The sequence below is a fragment of the Helianthus annuus genome, chromosome 13 (assembly GCF_002127325.2).
Source record: "Helianthus annuus cultivar XRQ/B chromosome 13, HanXRQr2.0-SUNRISE, whole genome shotgun sequence".
In the NCBI taxonomy this organism is placed as follows: Eukaryota; Viridiplantae; Streptophyta; class Magnoliopsida; order Asterales; family Asteraceae; genus Helianthus; species Helianthus annuus.
In genome coordinates this window covers 159,880,318-159,904,055 of record NC_035445.2, presented here as the reverse complement: position 1 = coordinate 159,904,055, position 23,738 = coordinate 159,880,318, and the positions used below count along the sequence as shown (strand labels likewise).

General features: G+C 37.8%; 1 protein-coding gene across 1 annotated transcript; it reads left to right on the top strand.

Moving 5' to 3' along the window:
- Nucleotides 1–499: 499 nt before the first annotated feature.
- LOC110900002 (low affinity inorganic phosphate transporter 1) lies at nucleotides 500–2,893 on the top strand. Its single transcript, XM_022146906.2, has 2 exons — nucleotides 500–533; nucleotides 979–2,893. Exon 2 carries the CDS (start codon nucleotides 1,010–1,012, stop codon nucleotides 2,612–2,614), a length of 1,605 nt encoding a protein of 534 aa, XP_022002598.1. The 5' UTR covers nucleotides 500–533; nucleotides 979–1,009; the 3' UTR covers nucleotides 2,615–2,893.
- The last annotated feature ends 20,845 nt before the right edge of the window (nucleotides 2,894–23,738 follow it).

The window sequence follows — 23,738 nt, the reverse complement described above, 5'->3', positions numbered from 1 at the left end:
TAATGAAAACTAAGTCCATAACTTAAATATGAGTAATGAATATGAAAATATGAGTAATGAGTAGTAAGTCCATAACTTAATCCTCATTTAAAGGAATGAGATGAAGTGTCAAGTTATATGAAAATTATAAAAGAAAAATTCTCAAATTATAGGGGATAAACTTGATATAAGAAATATGATGTGAATGCTCAAATTATATAAAACTTTTTTTTCTCTAGATATAGATATAAGTTTGATACTTGGAATAGAATATCAATTCTCTTGTAAACAAGATGAGATGTTTATTACATATATACACATTCATGTATATATGTGGTATATCAATTCGTTGACTGGATTAAAGATTTAGCTAATTGGATAGCCAATTAGATGGCGCTGACCTTACCCATCAGAGCATATGCCATAATATGCTTCAAATGATTCTTAGACTTGTGCATCTTTAAATACCCATGCATCCAACATCTCCTCTTCTCATCACCTTCTTTCCTTCGTTCTCTTACTATTACAATTGCATAGCTACCCCTCTTCATAAGGTACTCTTTTTATCTTTCTCAGAATAACAATGGAAAAATAGTCCATTTCAGACACGATTCTAAGTCTCTTTGTTTTTTTATCAAGAAGAGTCGTGTTCGAAATAGACTATTTTTTATATGGTTAGCTATCAATAAGAAAGTATTAAACTAAAAGTCATTGTTCCATCAATTCATGCACCATCATTTTGTATATAAATTGATAACGACGTTACATCTAAAAAAACTCTTGATTCACATGTTAGATATTTGTATGTAAAGTTATATGTTAAAATATTTTTTTTCCAATAATTTTACGTATTGTTTTATTAGTTAGTTATATATATAGATTATAGATATTTAACTAGATAACATGTTAAAGTGTCTCTAAACGTACACAACATTTTTTAACTAGATAACATGTTAAAGTGTCTCTAAACGTACACAACATTTGTTCATTTGTTTGCAGGCTGGTATAGTGTCTGAAGAAGAGAGTAGCCATGGTTCGAGAGCAACTTCAGGTGCTTAGTGTTCTTGATTCAGCCAAGACACAAATGTACCATTTCACGGCCATCGTGATCGCGGGAATGGGTTTCTTCACGGACGCCTATGATCTTTTCGCGATATCCCTTGTCACGAGATTGCTTGGCCGTATTTACTACCACAAAGATGGACCCAAGCCTGGAACACTACCGCCCGGTGTGGCTTCATCAGTTACCGGTGTCGCCCTTGTCGGAACTCTATGCGGTCAACTCTTCTTCGGGTGGCTCGGTGACAAGATGGGCCGAAAGAGAGTGTATGGTATGACTTTGGCACTCATGGTTATATGCTCCTTTGCCTCTGGCCTCTCTTTTGGGAATGAAGCCAAAGGTGTCATGGCCACCCTTTGTTTCTTTAGGTTTTGGCTAGGGTTTGGGATTGGTGGTGATTATCCGCTCTCGGCTACTATTATGTCGGAATACGCTAATAAGAAAACACGTGGTGCGTTTATCGCTGCGGTTTTCGCTATGCAAGGGTTTGGTATCTTGGCTAGTGGGATTGTAGCATTAATCGTGTCGGCTTGTTTTGACAGCGCGTTTAATGCTCCTTCCTATGCAACGGACAAATTAGGGTCCACAGTCCCACAGGCGGACTACATCTGGCGTATTATACTTATGTTCGGTGCTATCCCGGCGGCCCTGACTTACTACTGGCGTATGAAAATGCCAGAAACTGCACGTTACACCGCTTTAGTGGCCAAAAACGCTAAGCAAGCGGCTGCTGACATGGCTCGGGTTTTACAAGTTGAGATCGACGCCGAAGAGCAGAAGGTGGAGAAAATTGCTCAAGATACTTCAAACTCATTCGGATTGTTTTCGAAAGAATTCGCCCGTCGCCACGGGCTCCACTTGCTCGGAACCACTTCCACTTGGTTTTTACTCGACATTGCTTTCTACTCACAAAACCTCTTCCAAAAAGACGTGTTAAGCGGTATCGGGTGGATCCCTCCAGCGGCCACAATGAGCGCCATCGGTGAGGTTTACAAGGTGGCAAAAGCTCAAACACTTATCGCGCTTTGCAGTACTGTCCCCGGCTACTGGTTCACCGTTTTGTTCATTGATATCATCGGTCGTTTCACCATCCAACTCTTCGGATTCTTCTTCATGACGGTCTTCATGTTCGCTCTCGCCATTCCATACCACCACTGGACCTTGCACGACAACCGTATCGGCTTCGTGGTCATGTACTCTCTAACATTCTTTTTCGCCAACTTCGGCCCTAACGCGACCACTTTCGTGGTCCCAGCCGAGATATTCCCGGCCAGACTCCGCTCCACCTGCCACGGTATTTCCGCGGCAGCTGGAAAAGCAGGCGCCATCGTTGGCGCCTACGGGTTTCTCTACGCTGCCCAGAGTAGAGACCCTAAAAAGACTGACGCAGGCTACCCGGCCGGTATCGGAATCAGGTACTCTCTCATCGTTCTCGGTGTGATCAACCTGTTGGGAATGGCGTTCACGTTTTTGGTCCCGGAACCTAAGGGTAAATCGCTAGAAGAATTGTCTCGTGAGAATGAAGAAGAGATTGCGCCTACTTCCAACACAAGTAACCGAACAGTTCCTGTTTGATTTACAAGAATTGTGGGATTCTACCAAGTGTTAATTTGTGTTCTTTTAATTAACTGTACATATGTTTGCTTTGTGAATCTTGTAAAGATTCAAAAAGTGCATCTATATGTACAGTTTTGTTGTATGTTGTTTATTTCTGTGTGCAAGCAATTATTTGTTCTTTTTGTGGTTCACCTATTGTATTATAAGGTTGCAACAGTTTCATAAAGTATGTTTGTAAGTTGTAACATCTTTGTTTTATATAAATAATATGAAAATTGTAACTTTTGAAATAAAAAATTAACCCTGCTTTGTTAATTTATTTGTGATATATACATCATACATACAAATACTATGTACAACCGTTCGATATATACATCTATCATTCAAACACATATGTTGTCACATCATAAATTAGGGAAGTAATGATTTGCATAAGCTACCTCCATGCGTGGCATTGTTGGAAAAAGAGACCCTTGATTAGGCATATAAACACGATTTGAACAAACTCGTTTTATATTTTTTGTTATTTATCATTGGAAGAACACCATTTACAATATGCCATAATCATTTATTTAATATTAATCTCATTTTAGTTCTAACACGACTTAAATTCTATTAAGATAAAAAGTTAATCATCTAGATAAATGTATCTAATAAACCAATAATTAAAACTATTTAAACAAATAAACCATACTATCTTTATCTCGAACCATTTGAATTATCTTTAACCTGTTTAGGCTTTCTGGATTAATCTCCAAATCAAAATTATCCCCTCAGTTATAGCCCGGGTATCTGATTCAAATGGGGCCGAACATTCCCAGTTATTAGATCTCCATAAAGAGCTTCAGGAATTCGTTTGGTTGGAAGACTCAGATCGTTGGGCAACTGTCCCCTGACAAAAGAATGCTGTTAATTTTAGGCAAACATCTAGATCGCCCCCTTAAAAAATTTGGTTAAGTCTCCCCTTTGCCTCATGAAAAAAATGATGGATCCGTCAGTAATTGACAAGGAAAACATAGAATGCGATTTCCAGGTGGTTAGAGATTGCTTTTCCTGTTTCCTTGAAGTTGAATGGTAATTTTGATTGGATGAAATCTATTTATAATATGCCCAAAACGAAGAAAGAGTTGCTTGAAGCAATAGTAATGACTAATGACCACTTGGTGGATGCTATGGAGGTTTTGGAATGATACAATTTTTGGTGCTACCCATTGGAAAAACGACTTTCTATTTATTCCACTGTTTATTTCCTGGTCATGTATTTTAGCCGTTTAGTAATAGAAATCGCAAGTCAAACATTAGTCCTTTATTTTTATTTTTATTTTTTTTTTGAAAGGTAAACTTCATTAAACAAACGGCACACCTCCAATCGAGGGACCCAACCGACTACAAGCCAAAACTACATGAAAACAAATTTACACCAATGATCCCACTCTATATTTTTACATTTACTTCTATTATTAAACCATAAAAAACCTAAAGCTTTCACCTCATTGACTATCTCCTCGATTCTGGCTTCCTTGTTATCGAACCTAGCTTTATTCCTAGCTTTCCAGATACACCACACCGCGATCCTAACGATACCTTTGAAAGCCTCCTTTTTATTCCCGCTTAATCCCACGAATTCGTGTATTTTAGCAACATCCTTGAAATCGAAGAAGAATAATTGTTTCACTTTGCACCACCTGCTGATATGGTGCCAAACCACAGTCGCAACCAAGCAAGACGAAAAGATATGGGAAACCGAGTCCACTCCCTCTTTGCAAAGAACGCACTCATCTTCCTGCACATCGATATGTCTGGATCTCAATGCTTCGACCGTAGCTATCGAATTTAAACTGGCTCTCCACATAAAAATATTTACTTTGTCCGGAACCCACTTACACTCCTCGACCAGATCCTGTAAGCTGTTGTTTTGCTGGCCATTGCAGGTAAGCAGATTTTTAACAGCCCCAACACTGAAGTCTTCAGCACCAATCCATTCCCACCTATCGGGACTTTCGACCAGCGAGACATGGAACAGTCTACCACAAAGATCAATCATCTCATTCACTTCTACCAGATCCGAGATATTTTTTCTCCAAACCCAGCCGTATTCCGATACTAAACCGCCAGCCACCTCCCTCGGTTTTAACCTATCAACCACCTTGCACCCCTTCTCCTTTTCCAGCTTGAATAATTCCGGATATTTGAACTTAAGCGGTTCGTCACAAAGCCACGGGTCCAACCAAAAAGCCGTATTTTCTCCATTTCCTATCTTGCTTCTGAAAAAAGATCTTAACGGGATCCCCTCAATCGAAGTTTTGGCAAGAGTCTTTGCTATGTTACACCACACCCCTCCCATTGAAGATCTAAACGGGATAAATTCCAATTGAATTTAGTCTTGTGAATGGCTTCCACAACCTTCACCCACAGTTTGTTTCTTTCCACTTTGAGTCTCCACCCCCATTTAGAAAGAAGCGACACATTTATGTTTCTAAGATTATTTAACCCCAAGCCGCCTTTGTTTTTCGGACACGTCACTGTCTTCCACGCCACCCAATGCATCTTTTTATTACTATCGTCCCCTCCCCATAAAAACCTTCTAATTTTGGCCTCCAAATCCGAGATGACCTTGCAAGGGGCTTTAAACAACGAAAAGTAGTAATTAGGGAGGCTTTCAAGTACGGATTTAATGAGAACCACTCTCCCCCCTATTGAAAGTAACGATGCCTTCCACCTAGATAACCGGGCATCAAAAATGTTATACACCGGCCTCCAATTATCCACCCGGTTCATATTGGCACCGACTTTGATCCCGAGGTAACTGAACGGGAATGAACCCGAATTGCAACCTATAGACGAAGCCAAACCCCCAATATCCTCGGAGTTCACCCCCATCCCAAATAAACTCGACTTATCCAGGTTAATTTTAAGGCCAGAACACAAATGGAAAATCCGGAGAATTCGCACCACATTAATAATATTCTCTGACGACCACTCCCCTAATATGGTGGCATCGTCCGCATAGAATAAGTGAGAAATGGAGGGCCCTTCGTTCGGTAACTTTAAACCTTTAAACATACCTTCCTCTTTAGCTTTATCGATCAAAGACGAAAGAACATCCATCACCAAAATAAAAAGAAACGGAGAAATGGGATCGCCTTGTCTTAAGCCTTTGAAACATTGAAATTCAAACGTCGGAGAGCCGTTAACGAGCACTGAAGATCGCGCCGACTTGAGAATACCTTTGATCCATTGACACCAACGATCGGGGAATCCCCTTTTAGACATAGAGTCGATGAGGAAATTCCAGTTCACGTTGTCATACGCTTTCTCGAAGTCAATTTTAAAGAAAAAACCTTTTTTCTTGCACTTCTCTCCCCAACGATGGATCTCATTGACCATAAGGGGACCATCCAAAATAAAATTCCCTTCTAAAAAAGTGGACTGCGAATCTGAAACAACCGACCCAATCACCTTTTTTAACCTATTAGCAAGAACCTTGGATACCACCTTACTAATGATGCCAATAAGGTTTATCGGCCTATAATTCTTAAGTTCCACAGGATCTTTTAACTTAGGAATTAAGGCGATAAAAGACGATCCACTCCCCACGCTGAACTCACCATTGGCGTAAAAGGCGTTCAACACCTCCAAGAAGTCGTTCTCAAAAAGATACCAGAATTTTTTAATGAATCTCATGTTAAGCCAATCCGGTCCAGGCGCTTTGTCGCTACCACATTCCGAAACCGCCACTTTAATCTCTTCTAAAGAGAAGGTTTGAACCAAAAAATTCTTGTCTTCCTCCCCCAAAGTCTTATATCCATCACACGAAATCAATGGCCTAACCACCCAATCTTCTTTAAACCGGGATCTAAAATAATACATAATCTCCTTTTTGACTTTTGCCGGCTCCGATTCCCATCTCCCGTTGATATTCAGCCCCGGAATGCTATTAGTCGCTTTCCTGAGATTAACCAGAGAATGAAAATATTTAGAATTTGCGTCTCCATCAGCAGCCCATTTGACTCTAGCCCTTTGTTTCGACTCCGAACACTTCTTAATATCCCGTTCCAGAATAACTTTCTTATTTTCCGCGAATACCCATTGTTCTTCTTCGTTAAGCTCCCTAATCTCCATAATACTTTCCAAAGTTTCAAGCTCCTCCAAAGCACTATCAAATTCTTCTCCTTCTTTTTTAAGATAATCATCTCTCCAAACTTTTAACGCCTTTCTCAAGTGAGCAAACTTAGCCGTAAGGCTGAGATCAGGGGCACCAGTTGGGCAAAAAGAACTAACCGCTTGTTCCACAGCTTCCTTGAAACCCTCTTTATCTAACCAAATATCGAAAACCCTAAAAGGTTTTGGCCCAAAGTTTTTATCCCCAACCTCCAGAACAATAGGGCAGTGGTCCGAGTAAAGGAACGGTAACGCCCTGAGAGAAGTAGTAGGCCACTTGTTAAAGAACTCTGGGTTCACCAGAATCCTATCCAGTTTACTTAATTTTTTTCCGTTCTCTCTAGAGCAAGTGAACCTGAAGCCTTTCATATCATATTCCAACAGGTTAGCTTGAGCAATAAAATCATTAAAATTATTCGCACAAGCCACTCTGAAACAGGAGTTCTTTCTTTCCGACTCATTTCTGACAGCATTGAAATCTCCTGCCACAACCCAAATGCCATTCCACCCTCCCAATATAACCAATATTTCGTTCCATAGAGCTAACTTCGCCGATGTGCTTTGCGGAGCATAAACGTTTAAGAAATTTATCCACTCTCCACTACCTTTAAGCTTACCCCTAACAGCCAACAGACATCTTCTCTTGATTGAAACCTCCAGATCGAAAACCCCAGAATCCCAAAGACAAATTAGACCCCCCGATCTACCTACCGAACCCACGTACTCCATCCCGTAATTCTTGTTTCCCCAAATATTCTCGAACCTAACGCCACTAACATCCTCCTTTTGAGATTCTTGCAAAGCCATAAAGTCAATTTTGTGTCTAAACTTCAAGCTTTTAATCCAGTTTTCCTTAATCGGACCCCCAATACCTCTTACGTTTAAACTTAATATATTCATTTATAAACAACATTCTTACTTTCATTAAGCACAACCTCTTTAATTCTGTTGGATTGACCACCCAACTCAGCACCCAACTTGATCCCCAATTCAATAGTAGCGTCAATCTCCTTTTGGAGTCCCTCCTCCACTACCAATCTCTCTGGAACCGAGTCCTGTGTTTCTGGAACTATCAGCACCTCCGGATCTCCCTCCACCATTGTCGACAGACCATCTTCACATACCCCGTGACTAATCGGATCTATAAATTCCTTTTCCACATCGACATTAGCGACCTCCGGTGATACATACCTATTACACCTTGACGGATCTCCCTGATTGACAAAATTTTTTAGCCCAACTGGCCAAGAAAAAACTATGGGCTCCTCTGCCTCCAACCTTGACCTTTTTTTGGGCCTGGGCTCGCCGGCAGAGTTATGTATGATGGGCTTCCTTATGTGTGAGTCTTTAAAGAGATTAAAAGGTTTTTTACCTTTGGCTTTAACAACATTCCTTTTAATATTTACCGATGGGGCCCCACCAGTTTCTACCTCACAATCAATGTCAACCGCCAAAACCTCGGGATTACCTCCCTCTTTCGACTGTTCCTCGAGACATGCAACATTCACTAACCGACCTCCAACTTCCCCATGCAACTCGTGCGCAACGTTTTCTTCTCCCAAACCTTCCTTAATGGTGTTACCTGACCTCTGAGGTTCTTCTACCAACCTTTCGTCTTCCTCGTCATCGATGCGTTCCTCCTGTGACCTTTTTTCCGACGAACAATCAACCTCCGACCCGTCTCCGTCCAGACCTTCCGGCGTCCATTCCTCCGCCACCTCTTCCACCCAGACCTTATACCTTTTATCCTTCCAGACCAAAGAAACCACCTCCTCGATCCTTACCCCATCCCCTCTTAAAACCCCAACAAAATTAACCGAGAGGTCCACGTCTTCCACAGATCTTTGAGAAGCATGAACAATTTTTCCGAAGTGACGGGCTATCGAATCATAGACTTCGTCTTCCGCTAAGTGGATGGGAACCCCCACTATTCTAAGCCAAGCAATCCTTTCGAACGGTAGGGATTGTCCGTTCCAATGATCCAGGGATGAAAACCAATCCTTCCACATTCCATTTTTGCAGACAAAACTGTTACAATGTTCTACCGAAAGAAATTTAACCAGAACAAACAAGCCTCCCAGATAACTGAGCGTGACTTCCTTTTCTCCTGCTTTAGACATTAACGAGAATAGATTATTGAGAATTGACAAACTCTTGCAGCAACCCACCGCTGCCACACCAACCAAATCTTTAAAAGCGAATATGTTCTCATAAGCTTCAACCTCCACACCTCCCTCACTAGCTTGATTCGAAGAGCCTTCTACCTTAGCTCCAATGTCCTTGACGAAAAGATCTCTGAACGACTTACCTCCTCCATTGTTTTTAAATGCTTGAAACTTAGGATGTTGATTGCCCTGATTCCCCCCACTTGGCTCCTCCGGAATAAAACTCTTCTTGTCTTTCGGACCGTTGAAAAGAGTCGCATTTTCTGAAGCAAATCTAGCAAGATTCACTTTGAGTTTCGAATTCCCCATTTTGGTTCCGTTCAACGCTCGTTCCATATCCTTCACATCCCTTACATCTCTGAAGCTAATAAAGCCAAACTTGTTTCCGACCTTGTCCTTCTTTCTAGCGATATATACACCAGCCACCTCTCCAAAAACCTTAACGAATTCCGAGAGTTCCCATGGTGTACAGCCCTGTGGGAGGTTTGTGACAAAGAATTTGGTGATAACACCTCTATCCATCTTTCCTTCAGACCCTCTGTTCTTAGATTTGCGTTTAGAGCGGGGGTCCAACCAAGGGCCGTCTTCCTCCATAACAAAAACAAAACCCAAGGCAGATACAAAAACACGGACAGCGAATGAAAGCAGCCGGGAAGAAGGATAGAAACAATGGTGACGATAGGCTTCGAATCGAACCACTCCCCTAACACCTCCAAAACACACAAACGAAACAGTTGCAACTCGACCCTAAGGGTGTTAATGGGATTCGAATCGATCTAGCTAAACTATACTCAGATAGCCGCGACCAATATCAGACCCGCTAAGCCCCGAAGAAATCCAGAAGCCACTGTGGGAAGCGAGGGTAGAGGAGGAAAAACCACGCGAAAAGAGAGAAGGAAGATAACCGAGTGGAGGAGATGCAAGGTCAAGATAGGATGTAAGGTGCAAACCGGAACTGCCGGGACCTCACACACTATTTCGACGGGCAAAACTCCGATAACACGCCGACGTCTCTTCAGTTGCTCTAAACTTCGATTGTTTAGAGATCTTTTATACTCTGACTTTTGTTCAATATATCTTATGTATTGCTAAAGAAAAAGAAGTTAAAAGTAATCATATCCAACTATTGCTAATGAACATAAGTGTGTGACCCAATTCAAGTCTAACAGTGAAAATACATGTAATGATTTTAAATATATATATATATACTATAGGTTATAACCTCGTGTATTACACGGGTTGAATAAATGTAATTTGATATGCTAAATAATAAAATAATATATATACCAAATAATAAAAAAATGTTATATATTTAAAAACCACATGTATTACACAGGTTGAAAAAATGTAATTTTGTATTCCAAATAATAAAAAAAGTTATATATTTAAACACCCCCCCCCCCCCGGTGTCTTACTGTAACACCCCAACCCAGAACGGGCTAGCATGTCACTATTACAGATATCAAAAACCAACGAGTTTCAATAAACGATAGAAACCAAGAAACAAAAGTCTCGAATCCACCAGAAAACCTAAGTCTTATATTATTCAATTACTGAAAATAAATAAACACGGAAACTTCAAAAACTTCTTAAACTTCATTTTCCTCTCACTCATCCCCGTTTCCCTTGATTACCTGTAAAACACACACAAAACAACACAAGAAAGAAACTACGGCTGAGCCAAAAAGTTGCCCAGTAACGGAGAAATCAACAACAAAAGTAAAACAAACATGTGGACAGAAACATGAACGGTACTGACGTCAAACAAGTCTAGATTTTGGCACTGAAACAGATATTTATATAACTTGAATCCCAAAACTTATACTGAACAGATAACAGATACTGAACATAAACAGATGCATATAATCATATCAAACATATCATAACAGAGACAAGACATACGTGACAACATATAACAGTAAAACAAGTCACGTAATATAGAAGCACCCACGAGCCTAAAGGGAACATGCAATAACGAGCACAAAATCTGAGGTCTATTGCATGCTACAACAAATACCAATCATATAACAATACGAACCGAACCATCTAACGAAAACTACCGCACTACAAAGTAACGAATATGAATAAAATACTATGCTGACAAGGACAGGAATCCGTAACAACGAGTAACGAAAATATAAAAGTATACTACGATGAAAAGAAAATAGAATCTGTACCTTTTAGCAAGCAAGCAAGACCAATTAATCAAGTCGATCTCGAAAATCAAGAACCTATAGTCCCGTTACAACCCAAAGTAGTTTTATGAACATTACTTGATTTGTTTATTAAGAAATTTCCGGCGACCAATGGTTTTAGGGATCTTTATTTATTATTTACTCTTGAGCTTAAACATTTTATTATCTTATAATACAAAACTTATGTCAATTGTCATTCAGTTGCAAAATATTATTATGATTATTGTGACAACTGTGTTCTATAATCGTTGTACAATGTAAAACAATTTTGGTTATCAATAAAACAATGTGCTTTGGTGTTATTATATGTGTTTTGGTGTTATTATGTGTGTATTTGTGTTTGGTGATTTTACAATTTAATTCAATTCCAATTTCAAGATTTAAATCGCTTTCTGGAAGGTTATACGCAAATTGGTGCGTAAACGCAGTCAGTATAACGCGACAAACACTCCGGAATAGTGACATAGGCTTAACATACCTTAAATGACCTCCACATAACTTAGAAATAAGTTTTGGATGGTTTGGTGTGTTGAAATCAAGTTTGTTCGATCGTAGGGACTATTTGTGTTAAACTGCGAAATTATACCGATTCGTATAGTAACGAACATTCCGGAACTTGATCATCAGTTAAACATACCTTAAATATCCTTTAAATAGCTTAGAAATTGTAACACCTCGGAAATTTACGTCCAATAATGCAATGACACGTGGCATAGGCTTTGGATATGTGAAAACATACTTTAGAGGGACTAAAGTTGACAAACAGTGAAACTATGGGAATATAAAGGTCCAAAGTGTCAACAATGGAAAAATAGGCTCTACAATAACCCTACATAGTGTTTATAATCCTAAACGGATATATCATGGATCATACAAAGTGAAAAATGAAAAGAAAGTGAGGAATTGCAAACTACAGGGGCTAATTGTGTCAACATGTTGAATGTATACCTCTGAGTGATCTTTTGGCAAACCCGAAGCTTTGTAATGATAAGATATACTCACTAGAATATGTGGTAAAAATTTCATGAAGTTTCGTTATCGTATGAGAAAGTTATGATCAAAACCGTGCACGAAGGGTTAAATGCGTCAACGTTGAATTTCGTGACTTTTCGGGTGAGCACAAAGTTAACCAAGGACTTTACCATGTTTGTAAATGTCCCAAGGTCCTTAAAAATCAAGTTTGAGGGTCTTACGAGCAAGATTGATAGCCAAAACCCCGTAACAAAGGACCAAGGACCAAAATATAAAGGTTTAAAAGGTTTTCGCAAGTCAGAAGGGGCCAGGCGGCCCGCCTGAGGCCCTAAAGCGGGCCGCATGACCTGCCCAGCGACAGAAACAGCGAACAGGTGCCAGTCAGGTCTGTTTTTCGAGTTGCATACAGCTGTAATCACCTCCTGAACTCACCAATCAACTTACATGCATGCAAGGACACTTGGACTGATCATACAACATCTACCAACACCTGTATCATCATCAAATCAGATCAAAATCTGCATATAAGGGTCTTGAAGTAGTAAACTTTGAACACTTGCATTTTCTAAAAATCACAAGACAACTCCTGGAGCTTTCTGGACGACAAGGCATCTTCCTAGTGATCTCTAAGCTTATTTAGGACCATTGTAAGTGTTCATAACTCCTTCAAATTCGTTCTAGCTTAGTTATTCAACCGAAAGTCAATCCATCGTAAAATTAGTTTGACTTTACGATTAAACGAAAATGGCTCAGTCATTTCTCAAATTGAAAGTACCTACAAGTTGGTATTTATGTGGGAAACAAACCCTTAAAAGGGTATTTTCAGATTCCCACTCTAAGCATGATGATTGTCGAGTCAAAGCTTTTCTTAAAAAGTCAACAGAATGTGTTTTTGCAAAATTTAGCATAAATAGCAATGTAGGTCACATGCAACCTGTTTGATCATCAAAATAACTTTGTAAATAATGTAAGAACATGTTTCATCATGATCAACTCGACAATTTTCAGTTTAAACCCGGATCGGAATCGAAAGTCTCATAAAATGACTTTTTCTTTGACTCTCAATTCGGACCCGTGCATGCATGTTTGAGATCTACCTTGGAGCTTATTTTGGACCATTTTTATATATGTACAACTCTCTGGGTTTTTACAAACTTGGTTCAACACTTATCCGATTCATATGCATGTTACCGGTTTATGCTTAAATATGACTATTTTGCCCTTTTTACTATAAAACGCGATTTTTGAAAAAGTGAAAGAGTAGAAATGTTTGTTACCGATTTATAAGCTTGCACTTAAAATTTGATATCAGTTGGAGGTCTAGATTAAGAGTTATGCTCAATATCGTAATTTGAAAGCTTTATGTTAAGTAAACGGCGTAATTAGCGTATGGCCTATTTAAACCCACTTTTTGACACCAAACTTTTTACCAACTGATGTTATATAATATTTTAGGATTTTTGATGATTTTTATTTAATTTTTGGCTGATCGTATCATAGGTCTCTAAGTTTAATTCGGTAAATACCGAATTTACCCTTTTAAGCCATAAAATGAGTTTTATAAATCTTTTTGACCCCAAACCTTTTTTCACTAATTTCATTTGTTAAATAAATTATTTTGAGCATTCTGGAAATATAAAAATATCAGCTTTCTTTTAAAAATCCGGAAACGGCTCTAAATCGCCTATTTAAGCGTGTTTAACGCCTAGTATGCACTATAACCATATTAAACATATAAGGTTAATACCTACTGATATTCTTAGTATATTTTTATAAAATAACAGTAAGTATAAGTTTTTGAACTCAGGTTTCCAGTTTTGACACTTTTAGCCCTTGTGAAATTACCAAAATACCCCTAAGGTGCATAGTTTGATTTTAAATGATAAGTTTCATATATGGGTCAACCCTATTGTTATAATATGTTAAATTAAGTATTTTTACTGTATGAATCAGACCTACAACTCAGATTACAAATTTAACTCTTTTATAATCTTTTAAATGACCAAAATGCCCTTATAAGGCATAAGTTGAGTTTAAATTCATTCGGGGCATAATAGAACATAACTTACTGATATTATGACATATTTAGAGCATATTATCTCAGGGAACTTGCATATGACTCTTATGGTTACCCGTAACGCTCTTTTAGCGTTCGGTTCGGTTTATGTAACTAGTTTGCATAAATTGACCGAAACGGGTCAAACATTATCATTTTTGTCTCAAAATCCAGAATGTATTTAGCATACCCATATTATACAAGTATTCAAACTTGTCGGGTCTAAATCACGTTCTATCCGGTCTTCGCTTAATCATGCGTTTGAACCGCATTGTCCTTAAAACTAACCGGTCTAAGCTTAGGCTTAAATAAAGATCCGTTAGGAATCTAATAGGTTATTATAAACCTTTGTTCCAGAATAGAAGAATCAGTAAAAGCTACCTTCACTTGCTAGTTGTGATTTATACTTACCAAGGTAAATACTTTTAACTTATTTTCCCTATACGGGCTTGGGTTATGGTATATAGTATACCGCTTGATCGAGCATCAAATCTTACATCCTTGGGTGGTTAATTGAATAATTTGATCGGCTCGTTTAAACAGTCTTGTTTACTTTAAGCCTTTGGGGGATTAATGACCATGTCCCGGATATCCTTGGCATCATCTTACAAGATGGCCACGACCAGAGCACGAGGTGTAGGCGTACACCTGTCAGTGTATAACTCAATATTGTGGTGTGTCTATTGATCTTTAACCCGGACAAGATCCGGACTACTGAACGCACAAGTAACATGTAATTCGTTCACAAGATTATAATAAATAATTATCCCAAGTTATAAAAATGTTTTGTGCCTTGAGCATTCAAATCAATTTTTAACCTTTTCAAAATGAGTCAGTTAAATTGTATTTACCAGTGTAAACTGACGTATTTTTCCCAAAAGGTTAAGTGCAGGTACTACACGTAATAGGCTGGCTGTCTTCTAGAGCGTCCACAATAAGTCTCGCAAGCTTGGATGACAATAAATCTGTTGAACAATATCTTATTTTTATTTTGATCCGCCTGTGGATCCGTTTCAACTATTAGTGATATTTGATATTACACTCTATTAGAGTTGAAATGAATCTATCTTTGCTTCCGCTGTGCATTTATATATTGTGTTGTTTGTCTATGATGATGCCAACTACGTCACTATACTCCCCACCGGGCCCACCGGTGACACGTGGAAATTTGGGGTGTGACAGAAATAGGCTTTGATAGGTTCAGTATGCTAAAATAAACTTATTGATCAATAGGGACTAAAAGCGTCAAAAAGTGCACAAGTTTGCTGATGTGAGGGTGTTTAATCGTGTTTGGAAGTGTTTAATTATGAGGTTTTACATGGTTATGTGTATAAAAACGGGTTACTTTGAGTTGGTTTTGATTTGCATGTACTCAGAGCATAACGGATGGCTTTTGGAGCTTGATGGAAGGTTTTCGGGAAGCATTACGGAGTATTGGAAGCATACACACAAGTTGGAAGGTCAAAATGTGGAAAATGGGAAGTTTGGTAACAATCGGCGCCACTAGGTTCTGATTTCAGCGCACCACAGACGAAAACTACAAGTTGGCGCACTGGGTGTTGTTTTTGGCGCACTGGGCACTGACTGCCAGATCTGACTTGCGAATTTCTTGTTTTTCCACCATATTTAAGCACAAACATTCCCCAAACGAAATTATCATTAACCCTAGCCGTTTTCCACTTCCCAAGGACGAATTTTGGAGTTCTCAACCTCAATCCAATCATCAATCATGCAATTCCTCATCAAGATTGAAGATCAAATCAAGAACATGAGCGGCTAAACCACACGTGATCATCTCCGGGACTAGGGTTTGTGTTAGACTTTGGGTTTATTTATATTTGTGAACTTTTGGATTAAGATTTGATTAATCATTCGGTTAATCTATCTTATTGTTGCTTGTTTTCGATTAAACGATTGTTTGATTATCGTAGACACAGGTATTCATCAGTTATTTGGTTTGGTCATCAACATTTGGGATTAAATTCATTGTTCTTAAACCTTTAACCATTGAACTCGTTGATGTTTATGAAATCTAGGATTGGTAATTAATTAGATTACTATTCATTTGCATCAATCCTTCGGTTTCGATCGTGGATCATTGCAATCAAATATATTATCTGTTAGTTATTTATTAAAACAAGTGCTTAGCAAATCATGTCTATGTGATTTCCAATTGGTATTATTTAAGTTACCCAATTTTCTACGCAACCTGAAAACCTGGAGATTGGTCCTTTCTCATCATTGTTTACAACTACAATTTAATTTCGTTTTCATAATTCGTCTCACCTTTTGCAAAAAGCAATTAGTTTTAATTTAGATAATTGTCACAAACAACGAGCTTCCATACTTTTCAATGTTTCCCCGTGGATTCGACACCCTACTTGCCCTTTACTAGTAAAAGGTGAATAGGACACTTTTAACATTATTTTTGACCGACCTTACGACATCGATCATTTGCACTTTCACGCATATTTTACGTTCTGAATATATCCGGACATCCAAAAATTCATGTAATCATTAAAATATTATGTTTTAGTGTTTGGCATGATAAAATTCCATTCGTCGCTTGATTTGGATCGTTTTTGCGTTCGTTACGACTCCCGTCGTAATTAAGCGAATAACGCAACCGTACGACCGTACGACCGAACGAACCGACATCCGAGATATTTTTGGAGCATGTTTTGAGTTCCCTACACTTTAACTTCATTTTAGAGCCTTGAAATGAAGTTAACGGGGCTTAAACGTGCCAAAAATGCATCAAAACCAAGTTTCTAAAGTGCAGGGACCTTTTCTGCCAATTCTGCAAACCTTGCCCAGGAGGGCCGCGTAAGGTTGTTGTGCCTGCTTACGCGGGCCGTGTGAGAGGCCTAGTATCAGAAAACAGTTTTTTTAAAACAACAGCTGGGTTTCTTGGTTTTGTGACATGGCTTTTAACATTCTATGGGCAAAATTAGATGGTTTTTAAGAGCCCATGGTATCCAAATACCATGTGCCCACTTGTACGGCCTAGATCAAAACTCAATCTTCGAGAAACGATCCTAACGGCTCTTGAAAATCTATAAATACCCACCTTCACTTCCTTCCCAAAGCACACTTGATCTGATTTTGGCTTTCTAAGTTGAAGTTTATGCTTCATACCTGAGAGTAAATCGGATCAAGAGCTTGCGGGGACCTTTTGTAAGTATTCTTTCGTTCTTTTCATTCGTTTTTATCGTTAAAGTCAAACTGCGTTTGACTTTCTGCTTTGATCAGTTTATGGTGAACGCGAAGTTCGATTGAACTTCATAACGTGAGCGTAATCACGATGGTTATAGTCCCTAGTGACTATACCTACTGATTACCAGGTTATCTAGGCTCAGTGACGAGTCGTAGTTTCCGCCAAAATGCGTATTTACGCGTATTTTGTAACCAAACTACTTTAGGATATCAAAACCGTTTGTTTTGATATCAAAACCTGTTTTCTAACTTAACTAAACATGTTCTAGCATGTTTAGCTCGTCACTTTTTAGATTAGTGCTTGTGTAGAGTCGTAAGTCAAGCGGACTAAACACTCGTTTAGACTTTCGACCACGACCCGTTTGGTCGATCATTAGGATCCGACCAAACATGTTTAGTGACCACAGTTGCATAGGGAATAACCTTCCGAGGTTATACCTTATGGTCACCGAGTTTAGGTAGTTGTATGATAAGTAGTTTATATGCCTTAGGTAAATTACCAAAATACCCTTTCCATGCATAATTGGTAATTAAGCATATGTAACCCAAACTTTTGTCACATAACTGATTATGCAACTTATTTAAACATGTTTTGGCATATAATACTTGACATAGGACTAGTTAGACGCCTCAAACGTGTTTTGCGTGTACGACGCGTTAAAGTAGCGTAAGCTACCTTAATGGGTCGCAATGGGTCGAAAGCACTTAGGTTAGGTTTCAATTTAGAATGTAGGCTTTGTTAAACCATATCGCATGAGTTCCAACACTCATTTGGTTAACAAGACCTCATTCTATCCGATAGTCCGATTTAGGCGTCTATTGTTTGACTAGTGGTTCGATTACTAGGTGCTACTTGATTTCTCTGGGTTACTTGAGTTTGCTTGAGTTCTATTGATTGAAGATACTTTGCACTTCATGTGAGTACATAGTTCCCCTATTTTACTGTTTTCAATTGTTTTGGGGTGATTCATATGTACGAAATGGTTTCAAAGTTTAAACGATGGTTTTTCAAAAACAACCTAGATGGTTTATACAAAACTAATAACGATTTCAATAAAGTGAACAAACTTGTTGGTTGTAGTTACATAACAAATGACATTCATTAGCATTGATCAAGCAGACCAGTATTAGGTTATTGTACCATAGGATCTGACAAATCCCTTTATTTTACATCACCTATGGTTATGTGTGGGGGTTGTGGGTAATGACTGAATCTGATGTTAGTTAATTTACCCTTTGGTGATTTGTTAACTCGAGAAGCAAGAAGCGAGGTGGTCTAGTCACAAAGGTTTGAAGGTTGTTAGCAAGACGACCATATATAGTTCTCACAATTAAAAACGAAGATAATTTTAAACAATTTAAACGAGTTAACGATTTGGAAACGATTTGAAAACGATTTGAACAAGTTAAACAAGTTGGGTAAACGATTGGTTTTTGGTTAGTGTTTAGATAACGGGACGGGTGTAATGTGATGAAAGCATGGTGGATACGCCGCTGGTACTTCCTATATATAAGTGTTTTCATCATATTACATACCGTGGCGTTATTTAGTTCACTTTGGTAAACGATTTTGAAACGATGTCACACAACGGTGTTTTCTATAAGATATAAACAATACGAGTTTTTAACGAGTTTTTACAAGATGTTTTACAAGTTTGTTTTCTAAAACAAATGTTTTTTTTTTTTGGGTTAAGAATCATGGCTACGAGATTTTATAAACTATAACCATCTTGATTTGAGTTGGTTAATTATGTTGCAATACATTTTTCAAAAACAAGGTTTGTATTTTGACTCTTGAAGTCTACTAAAGTAATGCAACATGTAAACGAAGCCATAATTCCGATACTCTTATAAAACCTATGTACTCGTCAGCATTTCTTTGCTGACTTTGTTTTTACATATGTTTCAGGTGATGTTGCTTGATTGATTCTAGGATGCATGCGTCACGTAAGATCTGGACAAGGCCTTAGTGACATAATAACAAGTGATAGACGATATGTAGTTTGTTTGTGATGTGTTAAGACAATGTAATGTTTAATTTTATGAATAAAACGAAACTTTTTATATCCATGGTTGTGAAACAATAATTCTGTTACAACACTCCCTGACGTTTCCGCCACGTTTTGCTGTTTTACATAGTCGGGGTGTGACAGAAGAAGTTGGTATTAGAGCCAATGGTTATAGGGAATTAGGTTATTATTAATGCTTTGACCTAGACTATAACTTTAGGACTCTAACGCAAGTTTACTTGTGTTTAGATTTTTAAAACAATACCGTCACCTACCCTTAGGTGATAACCACAATAAGTTCGAATCCGCTTTGAAAACTAGTCATCTGTTCTAGGATGATTGATTACTAGGTTTTGAACCCTCTATTATATGGTTTTGAACCCTTTAAGTTTTCAAAGTCTCGTCAAAGTTTGGGCCAAAATAATGTGAACACGTGCAAGACGACATATTCGAAAAGTGATATTTTCGAAAATGAAAGGTTGATATAAATTAAACATGATGTGACACGATCACGGTCAAGAAATGTAATGTGAAGTAAAATCACATTATAACCAAGCGAGCGATAAAAAGTAGCTGGACTAGTAAGTCAAGTTAGTGAGACCGGTTAAGGTCAGCAATTCAAATCAAGAAATTTGGTTTGCTCGTAAGCGGTGGATTCGGTATAACTGAACCAAATAAATAAATAAATTGGAAAACAAAAGGAATTGTTGCTAAAAGTTATAAGATTTCACTAGAGACCTTTAAACGGGTCAAAGTAACGGATTCATAAAGAGTTCGATAATATATAAAAGCGATGGATATCGCTAAGTTAACTAAACTAGTAGAAATAATGAAATTACGTTATTTCAAGTTGCATTATGCCGTATGAGATATGTAGATGATTAGTAACCAAAAGGATATTATCATACTTTTCGGGTAATACCAATAATTGGTTAAAATATGAGCAATGCTCAACTGATTATCGAGATCAAATGCATGGAGTTAAACTCGATAAATCATGTAAGAAAAAGGTTTCGAGGACGAAACCTCTTTAAGGGGGGTAGACTTGTAACACCCCGAAAACCGGTTTGGTAATCAAACCACGTTAATACTAAAAGTCGGGTAAAGTACCGTTAGTGGTAAAAGTAACCCGGTAAATATCAGGATTTAATTAAATAAACCTAATATTAAATCAAAAGTGAACAAATCCTTTTGAGGAAATTAGAGTGGATAAAAAGGCCCGAGTGAACGGGACTTAAAATAAACCAAATCATAAATTCCCTGAACCCACTAAGGTAACTAGGAATATTTAACCTAGTTAATAAGTGGGAATGTTGTTAGAAATAATAAGGCTGTGGCCTACTTAATAACCAACCAAACACGAGGGACCAAAGTTAGATAACTGGAAAAGTTATTTATTAAGAACAAAATAAAACACACACACACATAGTGTGTGCGTGTATACGGTCAGGAGAAAGCTCCCATGGAGCAAACCCTAGTTCTTCAACATAATCTTCAAATTGGAGGATCAATTGAAGGCCAAATTCGGATTTGAATACATAGAAACGATCACCAAGTCAAGGGGATCGTAAGGTATGTCGAATTTCTAACATTCATGAAGTTGTGAAAATTAGTTAACTTCGCATGATGTGATCTATGCATGAATCGTAGAGGCTATGGCTGAATTAATGAAGTGTGATTGCTTAGGAACAAACCCTAAGTAGAAATTTGAAGTAAAAATTGCTATGACTTGAATAATTTGATGATTTACCACACTTAGACAAGTCGGTTTTGATTATGTAGTGAAGATGATGATATACACATGTTTAAGATCATCATATTTGATAGTAGAAACAAGACACTTGAACAATTTGCAAGTTTGAGTAGTTGATCATACATGATAGAGGTTGAATTTTGATGTTAATCTTGGTAAAAATGACTAGTTATGAACTAGTTAGTAAATGTGTAAAATTACGCCCATTAGGTGTTTGTTAAAATGCCTAAATGAGAACTAAAGTGTTGAAATTCGAGTGAAACGCACATTTGAATAATATGGCAAGTTATATGAAATATGAAACAAGATGAGTTCTAATCATCATGTTGATTTGAACTAATATTGTAAATCAAGTGATTGAAAGTAGTTAACTTTAATAAGCTAAGTTAACTAATCATGAAGACGAATAGTAGTTTCGACTTATGAAATAAGTGAGATGGAATAGTCGTGAATAATTATGACTAATCTAACCATCTTACAATTTACAATGATAGATTGACGATAAACAAGCTAGGTGAAAGCTTGGGAACGAAGCGGGTCAAACGAAGCAAGAATGACGGAAAAGCATAATTTGGAAGTAAGGTAAGTATGGCTTACACTAGTCTTATATTTTAGAATATTCTCTTATCGTATTAGTCACGAATAAGATAAATACATAGTTGAGGTATGATGTTCCGGCGTGTAAACATACGGAACAAGATAGTCGAGCATGACAAGAAACCATGTTGATGGTTTAAAAGGAGTTAATCGGTAATTCGATCATTTTATGACAAATGGGAAATGAACTTTTAAATGGTTACCTTATAGGGTAAACCAACACAAACAATAAGGGTAAAACGGTAAATTGGTCACTCGTTGACCATAACTATTGGTTTTAGAAGACACTTATGAAGTAAGCCTTAATAGGCCCAAAAGTATTAAGAAACGGATTAGAAGTAAAACGACCGCACGATGTAAATCGGGGCGAGTCATATAGTCAAGATGAAAATACATGTCATCTCGCTAATATAATCGGTTATTTAGACCAAACGGGTCAAAGGGTGAAGATACCACCTTTTGATAATAGCGACTAATGATTCTTGTCGAGTTATATGATTTCAGGAATAAATGTAGAAATGATATTTGCATCGCTATTATTTAGTGATTTTTATAGCAAGGCACTAAAACAGGTCAATGCATTGACCCGAGCCAGGTATGTGTAATAGAGTAATTATTCATTTAGAACGTAAGGTTCAATGATCATTAAATGAAGTCTTAGATAGACAATGGGTTACTTAAATGGGTAAACCGAATATTTTAAAGAGGATCGTGGCATTTCAAAAAGCAAAATGACTTTTCGAACAAGATCATAATTCAAAAGAAGAATTATGGGTCAAACATGCTGCTAAAAGACCTTGTCGTAATTGAAAGACTAAAATGGACCAAAACGCCCTTGTTAGCTAATTCGAATAAACAACCTTTAAAGGTTGTTTGGAAATGAGTTTTATGATTAGGTAAATACTTAGAATAAGTATAGAAGTTGAAAGATGTAATAAATTAGTCAAATGGCCCTAATCGGGTCTTTGCCGTAAAATAATAATCCGAGGGGTAAAACTCAGAGCATATTGATATCCACATTAAATTCAACACACATATAGTTGTAGTGGAAGATTACTTGATAAGAAATGTAGGAATAAGATGCTAGAAAAGAATGAAAGCGATTTCAAGTTTTAAAGTGCTTAAATACCCTTAACGGGTCAAAATAAGCATACGAACGAAAACGGGTTTAAATTGTGTAATAAACCTGTGATTAGAACCTAAAATGGTAGATAACAATAATTTGAAGAAGTGTATGTGATATAGGAATCAAATAAACATGTTGGTTTGGTAAAATCATGAACGGGTCAATAATTGGTAAAAAGGGTAGTATGCCGAAGACTGAAAAGTCTGAGATTTTGTTAATCCGGATGTCGGATTTTAACTCCATAAGATGGAGAATTAAATTACGGATGCGTAGGAAAAAGAATCGGGTAAAACGGATCAATAACGAAGAAGTTATGACCGTTTCCGTGAAATCGGGTTGAGCTGGGAATGTACAGCAACTGATTAAGCATCAGTCTGTGAAAAAGGGGGCCTAGCGTCACGCGACGCCCCCTGTTTCCGAAATAAATTTGTTTTGTTGTTGTTTGACCCATGTAACTTGTTTATATTTATCATTTAACTATCAAAACTAACTTTTAAGTTGGTTTTGATCATAGGTGATTGCCAAGAGTGCCCGGATGAAGATCAAGCTCGATGAGGAACCAAACACGATAACATACAAGCTTCCGCGCGACGTTTCGTCGTATCTTTTAAACGACGAATTCAATTACATTAAGTTGTTCTATTTCTTTTAAATTGTAAAAGTTTTAGTAAACTCGTATTGTCATATGTACGTGTAATCGTATAAACATGTATTTTTACGAAACTTATATAAAATATTGTATTTAACAAGCAAGGGTGTTACACATGTGCAGTGTCCGAATGCGCGGAAGGTTGAATTTGCTTCTAGTGTGTTTGAGAAGCGAGCGCTTGCCTGGTGGAATGGGGTTATGCGCGATAGGGGTGCCGAAGTGGCATTGGCACAAACGTGGGAT

What these genes read in the sequence shown, in the direction of transcription:
- LOC110900002 (XM_022146906.2), top strand. Translation starts at nt 1,010, where the DNA reads ATGGTTCGAGAGCAACTTCAGGTGCTTAGTGTTCTTGATTCAGCCAAG.